At 41.2% G+C, this 17,934-nt stretch overlaps 1 protein-coding gene across 1 annotated transcript in view; it reads left to right on the top strand.

The window, feature by feature from the left end:
• imp3 (IMP U3 small nucleolar ribonucleoprotein 3) overlaps positions 1 to 17,934 on the top strand; it is an 89,200-nt gene that overhangs the window by 56,838 nt on the left and 14,428 nt on the right. The window contains exon 5 of the mRNA XM_007902963.2: positions 14,015 to 14,066. Within this exon, the coding sequence (XP_007901154.1) occupies positions 14,015 to 14,066 (52 nt within the window). The remainder of the gene's footprint in view (positions 1 to 14,014; positions 14,067 to 17,934) is intronic.

The raw sequence follows: 17,934 nt of genomic DNA, 5'->3' as shown, positions 1-17,934 counted from the left end.
CAAGTAATTAGCACACAACTTCAGTTTCATGCAGCCTCATGTGGAGATGGGAGTGCTGAACAAGTGACGTTTACTGCATTTCCTGGCACTTTCTTGCAAAGTAAAAGTTTGCTGGAATGTTTCAAAATTGTGGTCACCATGATCAAGACATTTTAAAAACTGAAATCGCCCCTTCAGTAATCAGTATATGAGAAGTTAACTTGACAGATTTTAATCAAGCCAATGTGCTGTGTGTAGGTTTATTACTGTATTTTGTGAAAAGACCTAATAACTATATTGTTTCACAACCACATGGGGTTGGTCTCCAATTGTGCAGTGATTGGGCTTTCTACTGTTTTCCTTTGAATACAACCTCTGGCAATTGCTCAACACAAACTGTCCCACATGAGCTGAGTTTCCAACAAACGAAGGAAAGTGAAAGCAAAAACTATTTACTTGAAGTGAAATAACAGGCTCTTATATTTGCTTGGGTACTTCACTTATCATCTTCTGAATCTGTGTTTTGGAAATCATCATTCCAATCTGACAGATCAGGAATACAGTCTGTTACAATATTTTACAGTATATTCTACGAAGTGCTTTGAGACATCTCAATGACATGATAAGGCGCTATATCAAATGCAAAGATTATTATTATGATTAATAGAACCTACAATAAGTTATTGCAGACTATACTTAACAACATCAAGTAGAGCAGCAGTGGCTGATGTTTTTGGTTTGGCCAACAAAATAATCATAGAAGTAACAAAATTGCAGAAAAATACAAAAAAGTATAAAAATATATTTTTTAAAAATTAAAAAACATAAAAAATATGTTTTAAATGTTGGAGATCAAAAAAGAATTGCAAGTTGGGACATGTATGCCACCCCCGACCATTGAGCAATATGTTATGCTGAATGTTGCACCACTTCCCTGCTGAGAGGTTAAGGAAATGTGTGTTTATTTGACCCTTGCACTAATTTTGAGCTTTGTTTTTCTCTTCTAATTTTGAGCTTTGTTTTTCTTTTTTGAAGAAGAGGAACCGTCATCACTTTATTAACGTTGCCTCCTGGTTCGGAACTGCACAAGTCAAGTTTCAAAACGCTTGTTTGCGGTTTCTCAATGACAGTGACTTTAAAGGTGTAATTTTCATGGGAACCACTCCAGAATTTTGGTGTCGGGTTTCAAGCCTCAGTGTGTTTTTAGTTGGCAATCTCTGCAGTTCCCAAATTGCATGGTCATCATATTCCATATGCTGTCCTCAAAGTACTGAGGAAAATAAATTGTGTGTCGCGATGGTAGCGATCTATCATCAGATACCCGTTTCGTTTTGTTTTCTTTGGTTTGCGTAATATTGTTAGTCTTCAGTACTCTGTTAACCAAGTAGGGTGGTCCTAGCTGGACAAGCAGCAAGAAGCCAATGCTGGCAAGCTGTGTGGTTTTAGCTCCAGAAGTATCCCAACACACACTCTGAGGTCGCTAAACCTGGTCTTTCGCTAACCTGCGTCTAATACTTCAGAATTGGGTAAGCAGAATGAGTCCCTTCAGGGAGAGAGTGCGTATTCCCAGTCATGGGAATTTCCATGTTTTGGCATGATTCGATCTCTGTTTGATTTGGATATTCCTAAGCATTGTGGTAGATTTTCGCATGTATCAGACACCGGCTGCTAAAATTAAATAAATAATCTTGTTTTTATCCTTATTGGTTTAAATGTTATTCGACTGGTTCAAGCAGCCCTTACCTACAGTATTTTTTTATTGCTGTTGCAATTTGGGCTGACTGAAGCCTATTATTTGCATACTAATCTACTTTTCCTATTAGTGGACTCCTTTCCTTATTTGTCAATGCAGTCGAATGACCTCAATCTGAAATTTAATCCCTTAGTGCTTTGGGACGCCCTCCTGATGTGAAAGGTGTGATTTATTAAGTGTAAATTGAATTGTTGTATGAGAAGAGTCTGAGCTGTCCTGATATCCAGACATAATGAAAACACCCCATTAGGACAAGAAACAATCAAGTCTGCTCCAGTAGTTTTATTAAATCATGACACATCTCTTAATCATAACAATTTGTCCTATCGTGTGTTCCTCTCTTTCTGTGGTGAAGTGTTTTGTTTCCGTTTGGTAAACGCCCATAATGGCACACAGAAAAGAGGAGCTGAAAGTCTGGTATCCTGGGGAGTGACACAAGGAGCATTGGTGCAGCATATGTAGGAACAGGAGGAGGCCATTCAGCTCATCGAGCCTGTCCCACCATTTTCCAAGACCTGCAACTCAATTCCGCCACCCTGTCCTCTCGCCATATCTCTTGATACCCTGCTTATCAAGTATTTATCTATTTGCCGTTTTAAATTCATTAATTGACTGTGCCTCCACTGCCCTCTGGGGGAGTGAATTCTACGCTCCCATCACCCGTTGCATGAAAACATGTTTCCTTACTTCACTTTTTAACGGTTTAGCTTCAATTTTAAGAATATGGCCTCTAGTCCTCAATTGTCTCACCAGAGTAACCAGTTGGTCACTATTCAGCCTTTCAAATCCCTTTATAATTTTATACACCTCGATCAGTTCACCCCTCAACCTCCTGAACCCAGGAAAATGCAATCAACTTTTTCCATTCTTGCATCATAATTTAGGCCCTTGACACCAGGAATCATTGTAGTAAATCTATGCTGCATACCCTCCAAGGCCGATATATCCTTCTGAATATTTGGTGCCCAAAACTGCACTCAATACTCCAAATGGGGTCTGACCACGTTTCATAAAACTGTAACATCACTTCTTGTATTCTTCTTATCAATTGCCTCAATTGTAGCTCTTATATTGGAGCATTTCTGAGAAATTACCTTGGTTAGCACAGCATCGGTGGCCTTTGACAAATTGGCAAGTAACATCGGGCTATTGTAGCGTGAGAGTGACAAGCACTGGTGTGAGCACACAAAATACTTCAGCAGGAAACAAGCTAATGACGGCAGATTTAGAGTGAATACATTTATTCTCGGAGCTTAACTATCATCGTCACGAGCAAAAGGGAGTAGGGATAAAACAGGGATTTTGTGGTCATGTCATTGGTGCTGTGAATTGGTACAGAATGCATTGTAGAATTGCCATGTAATAGAGCAATGTAATGGAGCTTCTCCATTACATTGCTTTCCTGAGCTGTGCTTGTGATCACTGGGCAGAATGGCAGAGTGTTTGAGGAGACTTAAGGGCATTTTGGAGGCAGTTGAGTAGCTTTGTTTAACTTCATTTATCCTATGGGAAAGTTGGTTCATTTCAGAATGTGACAGTAATTTTCATAATTTTAATCAGCTTTATTTTCCTCCTGTTTATTTTCAAACATTTTGCAAGAGTATAACCAACAGTTATAATTGGCAAAGAAAAGTAAGCCAATTCCAATGTCAGTAACTTATTTATTAAGCAATAAGTCATGGTGCGAATATTGTACATTATATTCATACAATGTTTTTTGGTAGTATTGCGGATTAATTAACCTTAAGCAAGTTTCATTACTCCACATACCTCTGTTTACCTAGCAGTAAGTAGGAACCAGTTGTCAGTCGATTGGCTGATCGCTTTCTGGGGTTATTAATGCCTTTTAAATTAAAAAAATAATAATTTGGTCATTCAATCCATGGCCGTTTGTGGGATGCTGCTGTGCGCAATTGGCTGCTGTGTTTTGCCCACAAAATATACAGTTAGTTCACTTCACACTATATTCTGTAAAGTGCTTTGAGACGTCTCAAGGACATGATAAGGCGCTAAATCAAATGCAAGGATTGTTGTTATTATTTACAATTAATCTCAGACACAAGGAGTAGTAGAGACTTTATACTGTGCATGTGATAAGAGTTTCTCTTTTTCAAATAAAGAATCTTCCATGACTTCCTACGTAGTGGCAGCAGGACATGCAGAAAAATCAAAAGGCCCTTTGCCTGATCAAGTCTGTTCGCCCACAAAATATACACTTCACTTTGTCAATTCACTTCACAATATATCCTGTGAAGCGCTTTAAGATGTCTTAACGATGTGATAAGGCACTATATCAAATGCAATGATTATTATTTCAGCCACTACACCCTGAAGCTCTGGATCTCCCTCCCTCAATCCCTCTACCTTATTCCTTCCCTCCCCACTTTCAAATCCCGCCTAAAGAACTTGAATTAAACTCCACCACTGTCAAGCGCTCCAGGACACTGCCCTGCGTGAAGGGTACTATATAAATGCATGTTGTTTTTGTTGCATTGGGTTCTTTCAAGCTTATTCCATTTATTAGTGAAGGTGAGCAATGCAGGTAAATTTCCAGGAATTCACTGCAGCTAACCGGTTTCCTCATCCTTTGCAGAGGTGACCTTGATTCTGAAATAGACTTAGCCACAGCTCAGTCAAGCAATTAATTCTTAACTGTCATCGGTGATGGTTTATGATGGTTTCATCAGGGTACAAAGTGATGAATTGGCTCTCATGAGAAAGTTCTAAAGACTCTTTTCCCAAGCTAATTTGTATTGTTGGAGTGAACGTGCGTGCTAGTCTGGGATGGGAGCCTTTGGGGTTGTGTTTTAGGCTGTATCTATACAAAATCAGTTCTTATGTTGGAGTAGTGTGTGTGTGTTTGAAAACTCTTCAACGCTTCCCAGCATTGAGACCTATTTGGTGGATGACAGATGAGCAGCGAATTGGCTCGAATGGTGGGAAACTGTTTAACTTATCTCTGTATCCTACCTTGAACTGATCGAGTGGATTGAAGACCTCAGCTTAATATTCAATCAACCAGATAAGAAATTTAGCTTTGTGTACCTTCAGAACGAGTGTAGCTTTCTCATGTGTGCAGCCATCACTGGGTAAAACCTCACTGTATAGTGCAGCTGGCAACCTTGGCTGGAAAGTTATTACTTCAATCACTGTTGTAACAAAGTCAGTTATGCAGATGGCATGAGAGGTAGAGCAGATGTTATATGCACCTCAGCATTGCGCTGTGCACTTTTATTGGTTTGAACCCTGACCCACAGAGTTTGGCTAAGTTTTAGTACTGCGAGGTATCATTCTGTTCCATTCTTCACTGGAAAATAATGTGGGCAGAAAATTTCTACTGGAAGTCATTGCTTTTGGCCTCGTTTCCATCAAGAATATTAAAAAAAAAGAAAAAGATCATTCACTATTCAGAACTTAGGAATGTACAAGCCCAGTGTGGTCCATCTGGTCCCAAACGTATTAAAATACACAGTGTACTATTTCTCTTATAACTAGAATCATAAAATCTTACAGCACAGAAGGAGGCCATTCAGCCAATTGTGACTGTGCCGGCTCTTTGAAAGAGCTATTCAACTAGTCCCACTCCCCCACTGTTACCTTATAGCCCTCTTAATAATAATAATCCTTACTTTTGATATTGTACCTTAGATCCTTTGTCAAATAGCTATCTAATTCAGTTTTTAATTTGCTGACTTCAGCTGCTTCCACTGCCTCCCTGCGTAGTCTATTCCACATATTCGCTATTCTTGTGTGAAATAAATAAACCTAAACTGTCTAAGCCTCTGTGCTTTTGTAAAGCTTGTGACTGTTAAACATATTAGGGTTGAGTTTATCTACCCTTTCTAATCTTAAATACTTCCATAGAATCTCACTTATAACATTTCTATCACCAAATTGAACATTTCAACCCCCAAATATACAGTCAATTAATTGACTTAGCAGTATATTCTGTGAAGCGCTTTGAGATGTCTCGAAGACGTGATAAGACGCTATATCAAATGCAAAAGTTATTACAATTATTGTTATGTCATGCTGTCAGCTTAGCTCAGATGGTAGTATCTCGACTTTGAGTCAGAAGATTGTTAACAAGTTCAAGATTGTTCAAGCCCCATGCAGGGACATAGATTTAGCCAACACTTCAATGCAGTCTGGTGTTCTGCATAGTCATTGGTGCTGTCCTTCAGATAAGACATTAAATCCATGTCCCGTCATCTGTTCAGATTCATGGTGAAGGTTCATATAGCACTACTAGAAAGCAGTAAGGGTTTTTCCCAGTATCCTAACCAGCTATCCTCTAAATAAAATTGATCATTCATTTCATGACCGTGAGACATTACTATATGTAATTGGCTGCTGCATTCCCCCACAATAAAACATCTACAGTAAATCCTGCAGATGTGTCAGCATCTTCCTAAGGCACTATATCAAATACAAGGATTATTACTAACATTAACATTGAGCCCATTAAGTCTTCTCCTTTTGCGTTTCTCTTCTTTAATTAAACATTATCCTTAAAGTTTTGGATATTCTGCAAAAGGTTCTGGAAAATACTCAGTCTAGCTGTTCTATTTTAGATCAGATATTGTCTGCTGCATTTATATTTTGCTGCTATCAGGAACGTATGAACTTGTGTGACCTGAAGTGAATGAATGGTGGTGTTATGAGGTTGACAGTTTTGCCCAGGAGAATTCTAAACTTGGATCTTTCCTCTTTTTTAAGATGAAAATGAAATTCTTGCTTCCTCTTGAAAATCACTCATAAATACATGCATAGAGCTCTTTTGCAACATTAAAATGTTACCTCGCTTCAGAAATACATTCTCAAATGGTGCACGATGCTTAGCCCTCAAAACATTTCTCTCAAACGGTTGTGCTCTGGTAAGGTTCGCACATTTATCTCGACAGTCTGATTAAATGACGGTGACCCCCTGGCTTATCCGTACGTAGCCGCAACCAGCCCGAAAGTGAATTTTTTTTGAAAAAAAATCCACAGACTCCCGCCTGCCACTCTCCTCTGCGTTCGCATCCCCAGCCTTACGTTCCTTGTTGGCCTTCAGTGACCAGGGATATCGACTTTGACTCAGTTTCAGTCCCACGAGCAGATAATAGCTTATTCTACTTGTGGAATTCACACAATTCTAATGCTAGACCCAGCATTTTTTGACACTGAAAAAGGCCAGTAAATGCCGTTACACTGGCCGGAAATTCCAGTTCGCCGGACCGGATCTTATTCCTCCCATCTTGCTGGGGTTTCAGTGTACATAGAAACAAGCATGAAAACCTACCCATCAGCTCAACTAGGGTGTGTTGCATTGTTGGAGTGTGTGCTGGGGGGGTGTTGCATTGTTGGAGGTGCCGTCCTTCAGATGAGATGTCAAATCAAGGTCCCACTTGTCTATTCGGGTGAATGTTAAAAATCCCATGGCACTATTTGAAAACAGAAAGGAGTTTCCCGGTCTCCTGGCCAACAATCCCCCAGGTAAAATTGGTCATTCGTTTCATGGCTGTTTATAAGACGTCGGTGTGTGCAATTGGACTGCCGTGTTTGCCTACAAAGTCATTCCATTTCATAGTAAATCCCGTGAAGCGCTTTGAGACATCCTTCCAACTTTACAGGCGCTATACTGAATGCGCCTGTAAAGTTGGAATAATATTATTACACCCCCATCCCCTTCTATTTACTTCTCTCTTATCTGTCCGCTTCAAGCACCACGTTGGACAGTGAGTTCCACGTTCTCACTACCCTCTGCTTGAAGACATTCTTCCTAAATTCTCAATCAAATCTACTAGAAGCTATTTTACACTTGTGTCTCTTGGTTAGCGACTCCGCCAACATTTAACTGCACAGAATAACTTCAAATATTTGCAATGGATAAAATGAGTCTGCTTAATAAACACAATGAGGGGATGCTAGTTTGAATAGTAATAGAATACCTTTTTTACTCTGATAAAGCTGAGCCTCAGTTATAACAAACAACCTCTCAGATCATACTTATTCAGTGTTTACTTTCATCCAGTGGTAGCGCTCTCACTTATGAGTCAGGAGGTTGTGGGTTCAAGCCCACACTGGGACTTGGAATCACATAGTTTAAGATGACACTAAAATGGTGTGTATTGCATTGTTTGAGGTGTCCTCCTTTGGATGAGATATTAGACCGAGGTCCTGTCTGCGTGAGGTTAAAGATGCCATCAAATGGCACTATTTGAAAAGAGAAGGGAGTTTCTTCCAGTGTTCTGGCCAACAATCCCCTAAGTAAAATTGGTCACTCACTCTGGCTGTTTGTGGGATGTTCCTGTGTGAAAACAGGCTGCCGCGTTTTGCCCACAGACTACACGTCACTCCATTTTACAGTATAATCTCCTTTTAGATGTCTGAATGACGTGATATAGCACTATATCAAATGCAAGGATAATTATTATTATTATCTGCCTGGATTCAGCTGCCTGTGCTTCGGGTATTATTTGCATGTAATAATAAAAATGTTTATTTACAAAGATGTATAAATGCTCCCCTTCATCCTGTAAACTGTGTGTGGTTAACTTTATTGCCTCTGCCAATGTTTTCAGATGTCCTCCTGAGGTAAAACCACTCTATAAAAGCTACATTATAAAACATAAGCAATATTATAATTTACCATGACAATAATAACTTGCATTTAAGTGGCGCCCTTCACGGAGAATAACATATTGGATCACAGTGGTGGAAACAACTACTATAATAATAATCCTTACATGTGATATAGTGCCTTTCACACCAGGAGGCTGTCTTAAAGAGCTTCACAGGATTTCTTGTTAAAAAGGAGTTACTGTATTTTGTGAGTGAACTAAAACATGAACAGAAATAATCTGGCGGGTGGGAGGGGGCTGGAGTGTGGTGCCTGGCCGGGTGAGGGGTGCTGGAGTGTGCTGCCTGGCCAGGGTGGGGTTGGGGGGAGCTGGTCACTGGCAGAGGAAGGCTTGCAGCCTAGTATTTATTGTATAGTCGCTTATTTCCACTGTATGATGCTTAGAAGGATGATTCACTAAAGACCAATAGTGTGGAGGTTTGGTAAAGTGAAACTTTTTTTGTTTCACAAAGAAGAATGTTGAACTTTGAGAGATTCATTTTAAAACTTCCCCCTGACTCAGATTTCCCTTGAGAGGGACTCAAAGGCAACATAAAATACAGGGGGACGTTTGTGGGATTGTGAGCCCTGTACATTGGGTTAAAAAACAATGGCTTGTGTTTAACTGTAGATGAGCACTGGCTTGGCAGTGGTTTTGGCAGAGATCATAAAATGAATTGATGGGTCTTTAAAGCCTTGTAATTATACCTTCCCATACAGTAACTCTATTCCCAAATGAAAAGGAGCTATTTTGGGATTGACCAGGGTCATCCCAGTGGCTTTAAAAAGTAAGAGGAGTGCTTTTTTAGTTCTGTTTGGCATCGTGTTTGGAAAGTTCATCTGCGTGTGACTGTGGGGAGCTGAGAAAACCGGGGCCTTGTGGTGTACACAGTTCCTGTGATACCACTGGCTGGGAAACAGGAAGTGCCTCTTGCAGCTCTGTTGTGTACTCTGGTGGCCTGTTTGGACACCAGATGCTTGGATGATTGAGAGTGGGTTTGGGGATAGAGCCCACTCATTACAAATGTATAATTTTCACAAATAAGAAAAATCTGTTGTTTTTTGCCCTTTTATGGTCTTTGGTCTGTAAGGCATCTCCTCTGCTTAGCCTGCTGGGCTCAGTGCTGCTGAGGCAATGCTTACACTAGGTTTATTATATTTCTGTCATTCAGATATTTTGTGGACATTTTACCCGCAAAATATACAATCAATCCACTTTACAATATATTCTGTGAAGCACTTTGAGACATGTTAATGATAAGGCGCAAATTACAAAATGACATTTGTATAGCGCCTTTCTCGGCGGAAGGATGTCGCAAGGCGCTTTTGTAAGGGTTATTACTCACAGATTTCTCGTGCAGTGATGGTCCAAGATAAAAAGGACAAATATTCACAGGGTATGGGAATCGTAAAAATTTATAACACAGAAGAAGGCCATTTGGCCCATTATGTTTGTAGACCTTAGAATGGGTAGTTTGTTAGGCTAAATTGGAAATGTTTAGTTCTGTGTGGCTACTCTCGCTAATACCTGTTCTCTTCAGCTATAGAGCTGTTGCTAGACATGGTTACAATATAATTAATAATAATACTTGTATTTGATATAGTGCCTTATCACGTCGTTGAGACGTCTCAAAGTGCTTCATAGAATATACTGTAAAATGGATTTACTGTGTATTTTGTGGGTGAAACACGACAGCCAATTGCACAAAGCAGTGTCCCACAGCCAGTTGTGGATTGAGTGAAGAATTTTTTTTGTATGGGACTATTAACCTCCGGAAGCAATCTGTCAATCGACCAACAATCGGATTCCTACTTACTGCTAGGTAAATAGACGTGTGTGGACTAAGGAAACTTTCCTAAGGTTTTGCCCTGCCTGGAAATTGAACCCGAGTCTTCTCACTTGCAAGGTCAGCGCGCTAACCACTATGCTATGGGACTCCACGAGGATGTCTCCAAGCGCTGTACGCAGCTGGTTGGGGTGTGGGTGGGGTGGGGGCAGATGACTGAAAGCATTTTTGAAGATGTCGGGAATTTAAAAAAAATAAGAGGTCATAAATGAACAATTCATTTCAGCAGTTTTGAATGATTGTGGAAACGGAATGCGGTGCTCATTCCTTATTCCATGCATTCCCCAGTGGACTGAGTTTTATGAATGCTCTCAATGATGAATCGATTGCAGCTGCACCCAGCTGTTCAGAAACGTGAGGGAAAAGTCCAGAAATATGAGGGAAACCCCCTTTTAAAAACTCAATAATGACGAAGAATTGGAGCGGGTTGTAACCTCTCTCTTTAAGCAATATTTTGGTTGTAATTAGTCCTGGAGTCACTGTTGGCCACTCCTGGTAACTACCCAAAGTTGCACGGACCGGAGGTGGCAGTCACTGGACTGTATCGGGGCAGGGTTCCTGCGAGCAAGTGTGATTATTTCTGGTGATCAGTAGGAGCTGCTGTCACATTTTAGAGCCCCATGGTTTGTATAGTGTGTGCTGAGAGTAGTGATTACGTTTTGAGTGGAGATCCTATTGGAGTGGGAGTACATCAGCAGATATCACCATTAATCCAGTCCTCTCGCCAGTCAAATCGCAAGTGAGAGGACCCAGATTTGATTCCCGGTCAGCGCGAGACCTTAGGCAAGTTTCTTGACTCCAAACATCTCTGTTCACCTAGCAGTAAGTAGGAACCTGGTTGTTAGTCAACTGGCAGTTTGCTTTCCAGTAATAATTCCCCACCTCAAAATAAATAAATAAATTGCTCACTCACTCCACAAATGTGTGTGGGACTTTGCTGTGTGCAATTAGCTGCTCTTCCACAAAATACACTTTGAGAGTCTCAACAATATAATATTAAATGCAAGGTTTATTAGTATTATTATAAATGTTTGGCCACCTGTGTTTTTAAAACAATGTTTTCTCGTCACTGCCAGTGTGGCTTTCTGTAAGCCTAATGCTGCATATGCACAAGAAGTGACGTCAATGGAGACACGACGATGCAGAAGACAAACATATTATCACACTTGGTTGTAGCCCATGAGCCGAGAGATTGGAAAAACTCAGCTTGGGAATCCACTCTCCATTCTTGGCACTGGTACAGCAAGACAACGGAGGCTGGCTCAGCTGTGGCCCATTGACTATTTAATAGCCTGCTGCCACCTAATGCTCAGTGGCTCACAAATGGTCACTTGGGCAAAGAGGGCTGTCAACTTGCATAAAATGATTTCCTGGCACAAAGAGGCCGGCAAGAGACAATTTTATCGTGTCTGCTTGTTGTGAATGTTGTTTAGATATTGGATTAGAATATACCATCGGTATGCTGTATTTTGGTTTAAATGTCCAAACGTGGGTTGCTGATGATGACATTTAAAGGGTCAGCAGCTATTCCTGCTACTTAATCAACATGTTTTATTAAACAAAAGGTTTGATGGCCCCCATGTGAGGCAATTTGCAGTTTCTGCTAAACAGTAGAAATGCCTGGGAACTGGAGATCAACGCCACTTTGGTTGGTTCAAATGTCAAAGCCCGAAGGTCAATGCAATGTTTGGTAACATGCAAAATAAGTGTTTTGGTGCACAGAACCTAAAATGAACAGCATTGCACTGCCGCAGTTAGAGCGAGCACAGGAGTTGTTCCTGCAGTAAGATGCAACCTTTGCATTTAATTCTTGCATTGATTAATCAGCCTTTTCAAGCTTTGTCCAATATTTATTGGCTTGAATTGTAATATTCGGATCAAACCCGCTGTAGCACTGCCAGTATATATCATTGACTGGTACCAACTCATCTTGCATTGGCAATAAGTCAAGCTGAAGATTTTTGTACTGACGTACTGGGAAATGCTGGGTGGTTTATGATCTCAGCCGGTAATATTTTCCATCCTGAACTCCAGCACATATTCATGTTACTCATATATTAGGGTCCTGGATATTAACAAGTGTGTTGTAATGTCAAACGTAATGTCAAACAGCTTTTGTAAACTCTTGCTCAGAGTTATAACGCAGGTCATTTCTTTCAGGAATTGTGTGGCCTGAGCTGAGGCATCCTTTGGTAACCTGTCTGCAGTTGGATTTGTTTATATCTTGTTCTTTCACAACCTTTCAGCACTGGGTCAACAGCTGTAGGTTGTGCACTTCAGTGTGAGACTGAGAAAAAGCAAGATCTGTAACCGCCAGCCTGCTTAATCATTGTTCCTGCAGATATATCGCAATTGAATCAACAGAAAACTGCACAGTTTGAAAGCCCCCCCCCCCCACTAATAACATCCGCTTATACCAGATTTGTCTTAACCTATAAAGTGCCAAACCAGTCCTGTAGAGTGTTACTTGTTCGGAGTGTTCATCACTCCTTTTGGAACCTGATTGAGTGTGTTGGGCTCTTAAGTAATCCCAGCTCCATTTCTTTAAGTGTTTTTAATTTTTTTAATTTTTATTTTAATATTTAATATAATCATTTTTTAGAAGCTCCGTGCCCCCATCTCAAGACCGTCCTTTTCAACCGCGCCTTTGGTCAACTTCACCCTTCCTGCCTCCACCTCTCCTAATCCCAACCTCCAACCCTGACAGTTGGGACATTCTCCTGATGTGAAAGGCATTGTACAAATGCAATTTGTTGTTGTAATCTTGCAAGGGTAAATATTGCAATGTCGATAGTCTTGCTTTGAAACTTTTTTCTGAATTTACCGGTGCTGATTCATTCTTCGGCCTCCATTTAAGCCACCTGGCCTTTGAAAATGGGAGCAGTTTCAAATTATGGCTCATGGTTCTATAATTATGCATCACTCCTGGCTGGAAGAGAACAAATGAGAAGGTGTACGGGCATAGTATCCAGGGAAGCAATGTTTGTTTTGAAAATTCCCGTGATCAATATGATGTACTTCTGATTTCTGAGGCGCAAGTCATTATTTTCAACTCAGATGCTTTTGTGTGCATTTATCTCAGAGCTGTTGAACACTATTTTCACTTCCAGGCTGTTTGTGGGACTTTGCTGTGCACAAGGTGGATGCTGCATACGACAACTTGCATTTATATAGCACTCTTCACACGGAGTGCTTAACAGTGGCGGAGCCTGACACTGAGCCAGGGGGAGGGGGGAGATGACTGTAAGCATGATCGAAGAGGAACATCTTCAGGTGTGATCTGAAAAGGGGGAAGGAGGAGCAAAGCAGAGAGATTGATGGAGAGGGTTCCAAAGTTTTGGTGCGCATGACTGAAAGCATGAAAGCATGTCTGAAAGCATGACGCTATAAAATAGTCATTGTACTTTACAGTAAATCCAGTTTTGTGACGTCTTTCCGAAATGAAATGCAATGTATCAAATGCAAGTATTATTATTTTGACCCTGTCTTGGCTACTGGTTAGGTTCCTAACTCGGAACCAATCTTTTGAGTTGGAGTGAAGGATAACTTTCAGCAAATGCTAGTCTTTTTCAAGTGGCTTTTGATGTGCGAAGGCTAACAGTTGTAACATTTTTCCCATGTTGCAAGGGAGAGTAAAATCAAATGCTTTGATGCTTATTTCATCCTGAACTACTGACAAATTAGCTGCACAAATAGTAGGCTGTATGGATTTAACCTCCAGCAGTACCTCAGACACACACTGTGAGGTCCCCAAGCTTTGGCTTTCACATAAGAATCGAAGTTCTACATTAGTACCTTTTCCTCTGATGATTCCTTAGCTTGCTATGTCAGATATCCGGATTGGACCAGACGTCGTGATGGATCCAGCTTTCCTCGTAACAAGGTAAGCTGCAATCATTTCAGGGAGGTGGGTCTGAAAGCCTTCCTTTGCTTGTGCAATCTGCCTTTTTCACAACTATCTAAGTTTTGTCTCTTTGTTGAAAGTATCGCTTTTAGCCTTCGCTCTCTGTAAATTTGCTGAAAGCTCTAAATGTCGTTCTGAGCGAGGTTGGAATAACTTCTTTCAACTTGATGCCAAATGCCTTCAACACGCAGCCTAGTATTTCATAAGCTTTGTTGAATGCAGACAAGGTGGCTTGCTGTACAAAGCTAATGCAGACAAGTTTGAGTTTGTGGTGTCTAACATACAGTGTTTCTTAACTAGATTTCTGGATGAGAAATCCTTTCAGAATATTTGCTGCCTATGGGCAGAAGTCTCCCTTTGGTTATAGACTATGTCTGAACAAAGGTCTCATGGGTTTTTGCGATATTCTTCCGGGTTGCAAACTCCCCATTTGTGTGTTGAGTCTTGTTAAGAAATCCTTATGGTACAGATCTACAATTAAAGAGATATTGGCGATTAAACCTCTTGATAGTAAATTCAAAGGAATGTCTTATTCAGTTTGACAGATTAGTTGCATTTTTAAAAAAATGTTTGCTAATTAATCAATCTGTGCCCTCAATAAAAGGTTGCAGGGCTGGCTTGTTGATGTCCCAAACTTTGCCTGGGTGAATGTTGAGACCTTTCATTGCTGTCTACCACTTAGCAGGTGAATGCTATTGTGAAGATCTTTGAGCAAAGGACACAAATAACAAATGCTGTGTCACGTGTGTTTGAACATAACTTTTCTGCGGTAGGTATGATTGCCAATATACAGTTAATTACGGCGAGTACTGTAATAAATGGTGGAGATGTCTTATTATGTTTAACAGATGCATAATATGATTTCTGGTTCTGGTTTCTTGGCAGATGTCGTGTAGGGTAGTGGTAGATTGCTACCACTGGATTGCTAGATTGCTGGAACCTGTCAAAGGCAGTCAAGTTTCCCATGTGTGGCAGTTTTTCTTCACTCTTCCATTCCCACCATCACCAGATTTGCTTGGACCTCTCCATTAGGAAATGGAAGTTCAGGACTATCTGTCATCCTTTCTTACTGACTCCCCTGCCCTTCCCCATCTAACTCCTATTGTTAAGGAGAAGGTGTAAGATTAATCACCTCTCAGATTAGAATGCCAAAGAATTTAAGAACAGGGCAGAATATTACTCTTCAAAATATGAGAACATTGTCACCTTCAAGGAATTAAATGCCACATTCTTGTATGTAGACACTTGAGAGACCCAGCAGGTTTTGTGCCTGTGATTATAATTCTGTCCTTTGTGAGTGAGTGGCAAGTAATTTGGGCCATTGGAGGTCTGTTGATGGGTCTGTATATTCTCAAAGAATGAATGTACTTTCCATTATAAACTGGATTCAATAACCTCCAGATAAACTGCTTTGGTTTTATTGAGCAACCAATAAGAGATTTTGAATGCTGCCTCATTTATCCTGAGTCTGAATGGCTGTAGTTCTCTGCATAAGGTATGAGATCAGTGTAACGCAGATCAGAGCAGAGTATGTGGACAACTTCCAGGTTTAAATTCCATTACTATTCAGTTACTGTAAAAGCGCCCTCAGTATGGAGCTTGAACAATACATTTGGTCCTTCGTCTCTCTTTTTTTCTGACTGAGCTCATTTGGTAATGCAGGCTTGGGGATTATTTATCTTTGCCTCAATTGAACGGTTACCAACCAATTCATTTTAAAGCTGCAACCTGTCCGCCTGCCCCCTAAGCAGCTGAACAGTGATCCCTAGTGGGCTCAGTACTGCATCTGGCTAAGATATTTGGTCTTTGATACTGCCTTTCATAACAGGAGACATAGATTTAACATCCTTGTAGTGAAGGGTCTGAGGCTTTCCTATCATTGTAACTGTTGGTCAAAGCCAACAATCCTCTACATAAATTGGTTATTCATCTTATGATTGATGAGTGACTTTGCTCCTGCATTTGCCTATGAAAAAGTCACTCACCTCATGTGACTGTAATTGCTGTGCAGTGTTTTTCAGACTTTATAAGAGCTATAAATGCATCGTTGGCAAAAGCCAAGGCTTGGGGACACCAGAGTATGCATTGGGGTACTGCTGGAGTCTAACCAGCTAAATAGCTTGCTATTGATATTGCTGTCTGAAAAGATTTCCTGCTGCTTGTCCAGCTAGGACCACCCTACTAGTTAGGGCTTTGGCTTGCAGGGTTAACAGGAGCTGAGTGAGAGGAATGAGAGGAGGCTCGATGGATGGCAAAAACAATGTCTTAAAATTAAATTGTTTTCTAACATCATTTTTTTTAAAAGTGGCTGTAACCTATGTTATTGGGATTCCTACTGTACTATAAACCTGCAATATGAATAAACCTGGAATATGAAGTTTGAAGCAAAACAAATGCTTGATCTGATTATCTGTGGCAAACACAATACATTTTTTTATAAATGAATTTGCTGCTGAACGCTGTCTTTTCAACAGCACTTTGTTTAAGAATTGTTTTTGAGTGATCAGAAGAAGGATGGTATTTGGATTTAATGTGGAAACGTAAGGAGTTGAGTGTAGCTTGTGCCATATTTGCCTAAATTGTTTTTTTTCTCATAGTTGGAATGAAGAATTGCCAAGTGCTTTGGGGCGTCCTCCAGTGTGAGAGGCTCAATATAAGTATAAATTATGTTGCATTGAAGGACTATTTAAAGGGAGAACTGAATCTATTGTTGAGCTGTCCAGCTTTCAAATAACAACAATATTAAATTTTATGTTGTTATTTGAAAGCTGGACGGCTCAACAATAAAAGTAAAGGTTAACCTGACTCGCTCTTGTTAGCTCAGAGAATTTTCTGGCTTGGCCAATGTCGCTTCAACCACTTACCCAAAATTACCACATTCAATTAAATGGATTTCAATCTTACCATAATTGTTACCCTCAAAAGTTAGATGAAGGGAAGGAGTGGAACTGAAGTGTAGAGTCTGATGCTCCTCATGCTTGTTAAAGCAGAGCTCGAAGCTCGTGCAGAGTGTCTCCAGATTGAGTTGAGCAGGAACGAGCTCTTGGATTTGACTCTTTGGCTAAGTGGTCATTACTTTAACTATAAGGATACTTGACTGGCTAAGTGGGTGTGCGAATGCCCTGGCTGAGTCTGAGCGGGTGTGTACCCTGGCTGAATATGAGCATGCGAGCGCCCTGGCTGAGTGTGATTGTGTGAGCGCCGTGACCGAGTGTGAGCGAGTGCCCTGGCCAAGTGTGAGCGAGCGAGTGCCCTGGCCAAGTGTGAGCGAGCGAGGGCCCTGGCCGAGTGTGAGCAGAGCCAGCGAGGGCCCTGGCCGAGTGTGAGCAGAGCCAGCGAGGGCCCTGGCCGAGTGTGAGCAGAGCCAGCGAGGGCCCTGGCCGAGTGTGAGCAGAGCCAGCGAGGGCCCTGGCCGAGTGTGAGCAGAGCCAGCGAGGGCCCTGGCCGAGTGTGAGCAGAGCCAGCGAGGGCCCTGGCCGAGTGTGAGCAGAGCCAGCGAGGGCCCTGGCCGAGTGTGAGCAGAGCCAGCGAGGGCCCTGGCCGAGTGTGAGCAGAGCCAGCGAGGGCCCTGGCCGAGTGTGAGCAGAGCCGTACACTTCTGGCGCTAGATTGGCATTGGACTACAGGTTCGACATTTGGTTTTAATTACATCAGTTTGAAAGTTCTGAGGCTGAGAGAAGCTGCATGTTAAAGAGGGGCTGTGCTGCTTTTCCAAGAGCATTAACAAGGAAATCTTTGGCCCCTTCTTTCTCAGATGCTGCCAGACTGATATTTTTAGTCACTGATTTGGCTGTTCTAAGCTGTTTAAATACTTCTTATCCTTTCTGAAGAGTAGTTCTTTTAATGA

Source organism: Callorhinchus milii, unplaced genomic scaffold (assembly GCF_018977255.1).
Source record: "Callorhinchus milii isolate IMCB2004 unplaced genomic scaffold, IMCB_Cmil_1.0 Scaffold5, whole genome shotgun sequence".
Lineage (NCBI taxonomy): Eukaryota > Metazoa > Chordata > Chondrichthyes > Chimaeriformes > Callorhinchidae > Callorhinchus > Callorhinchus milii.
The sequence above is the reverse complement of the archived record's forward strand: the minus strand, read 5'-3'. Positions and strand labels throughout refer to the sequence as shown.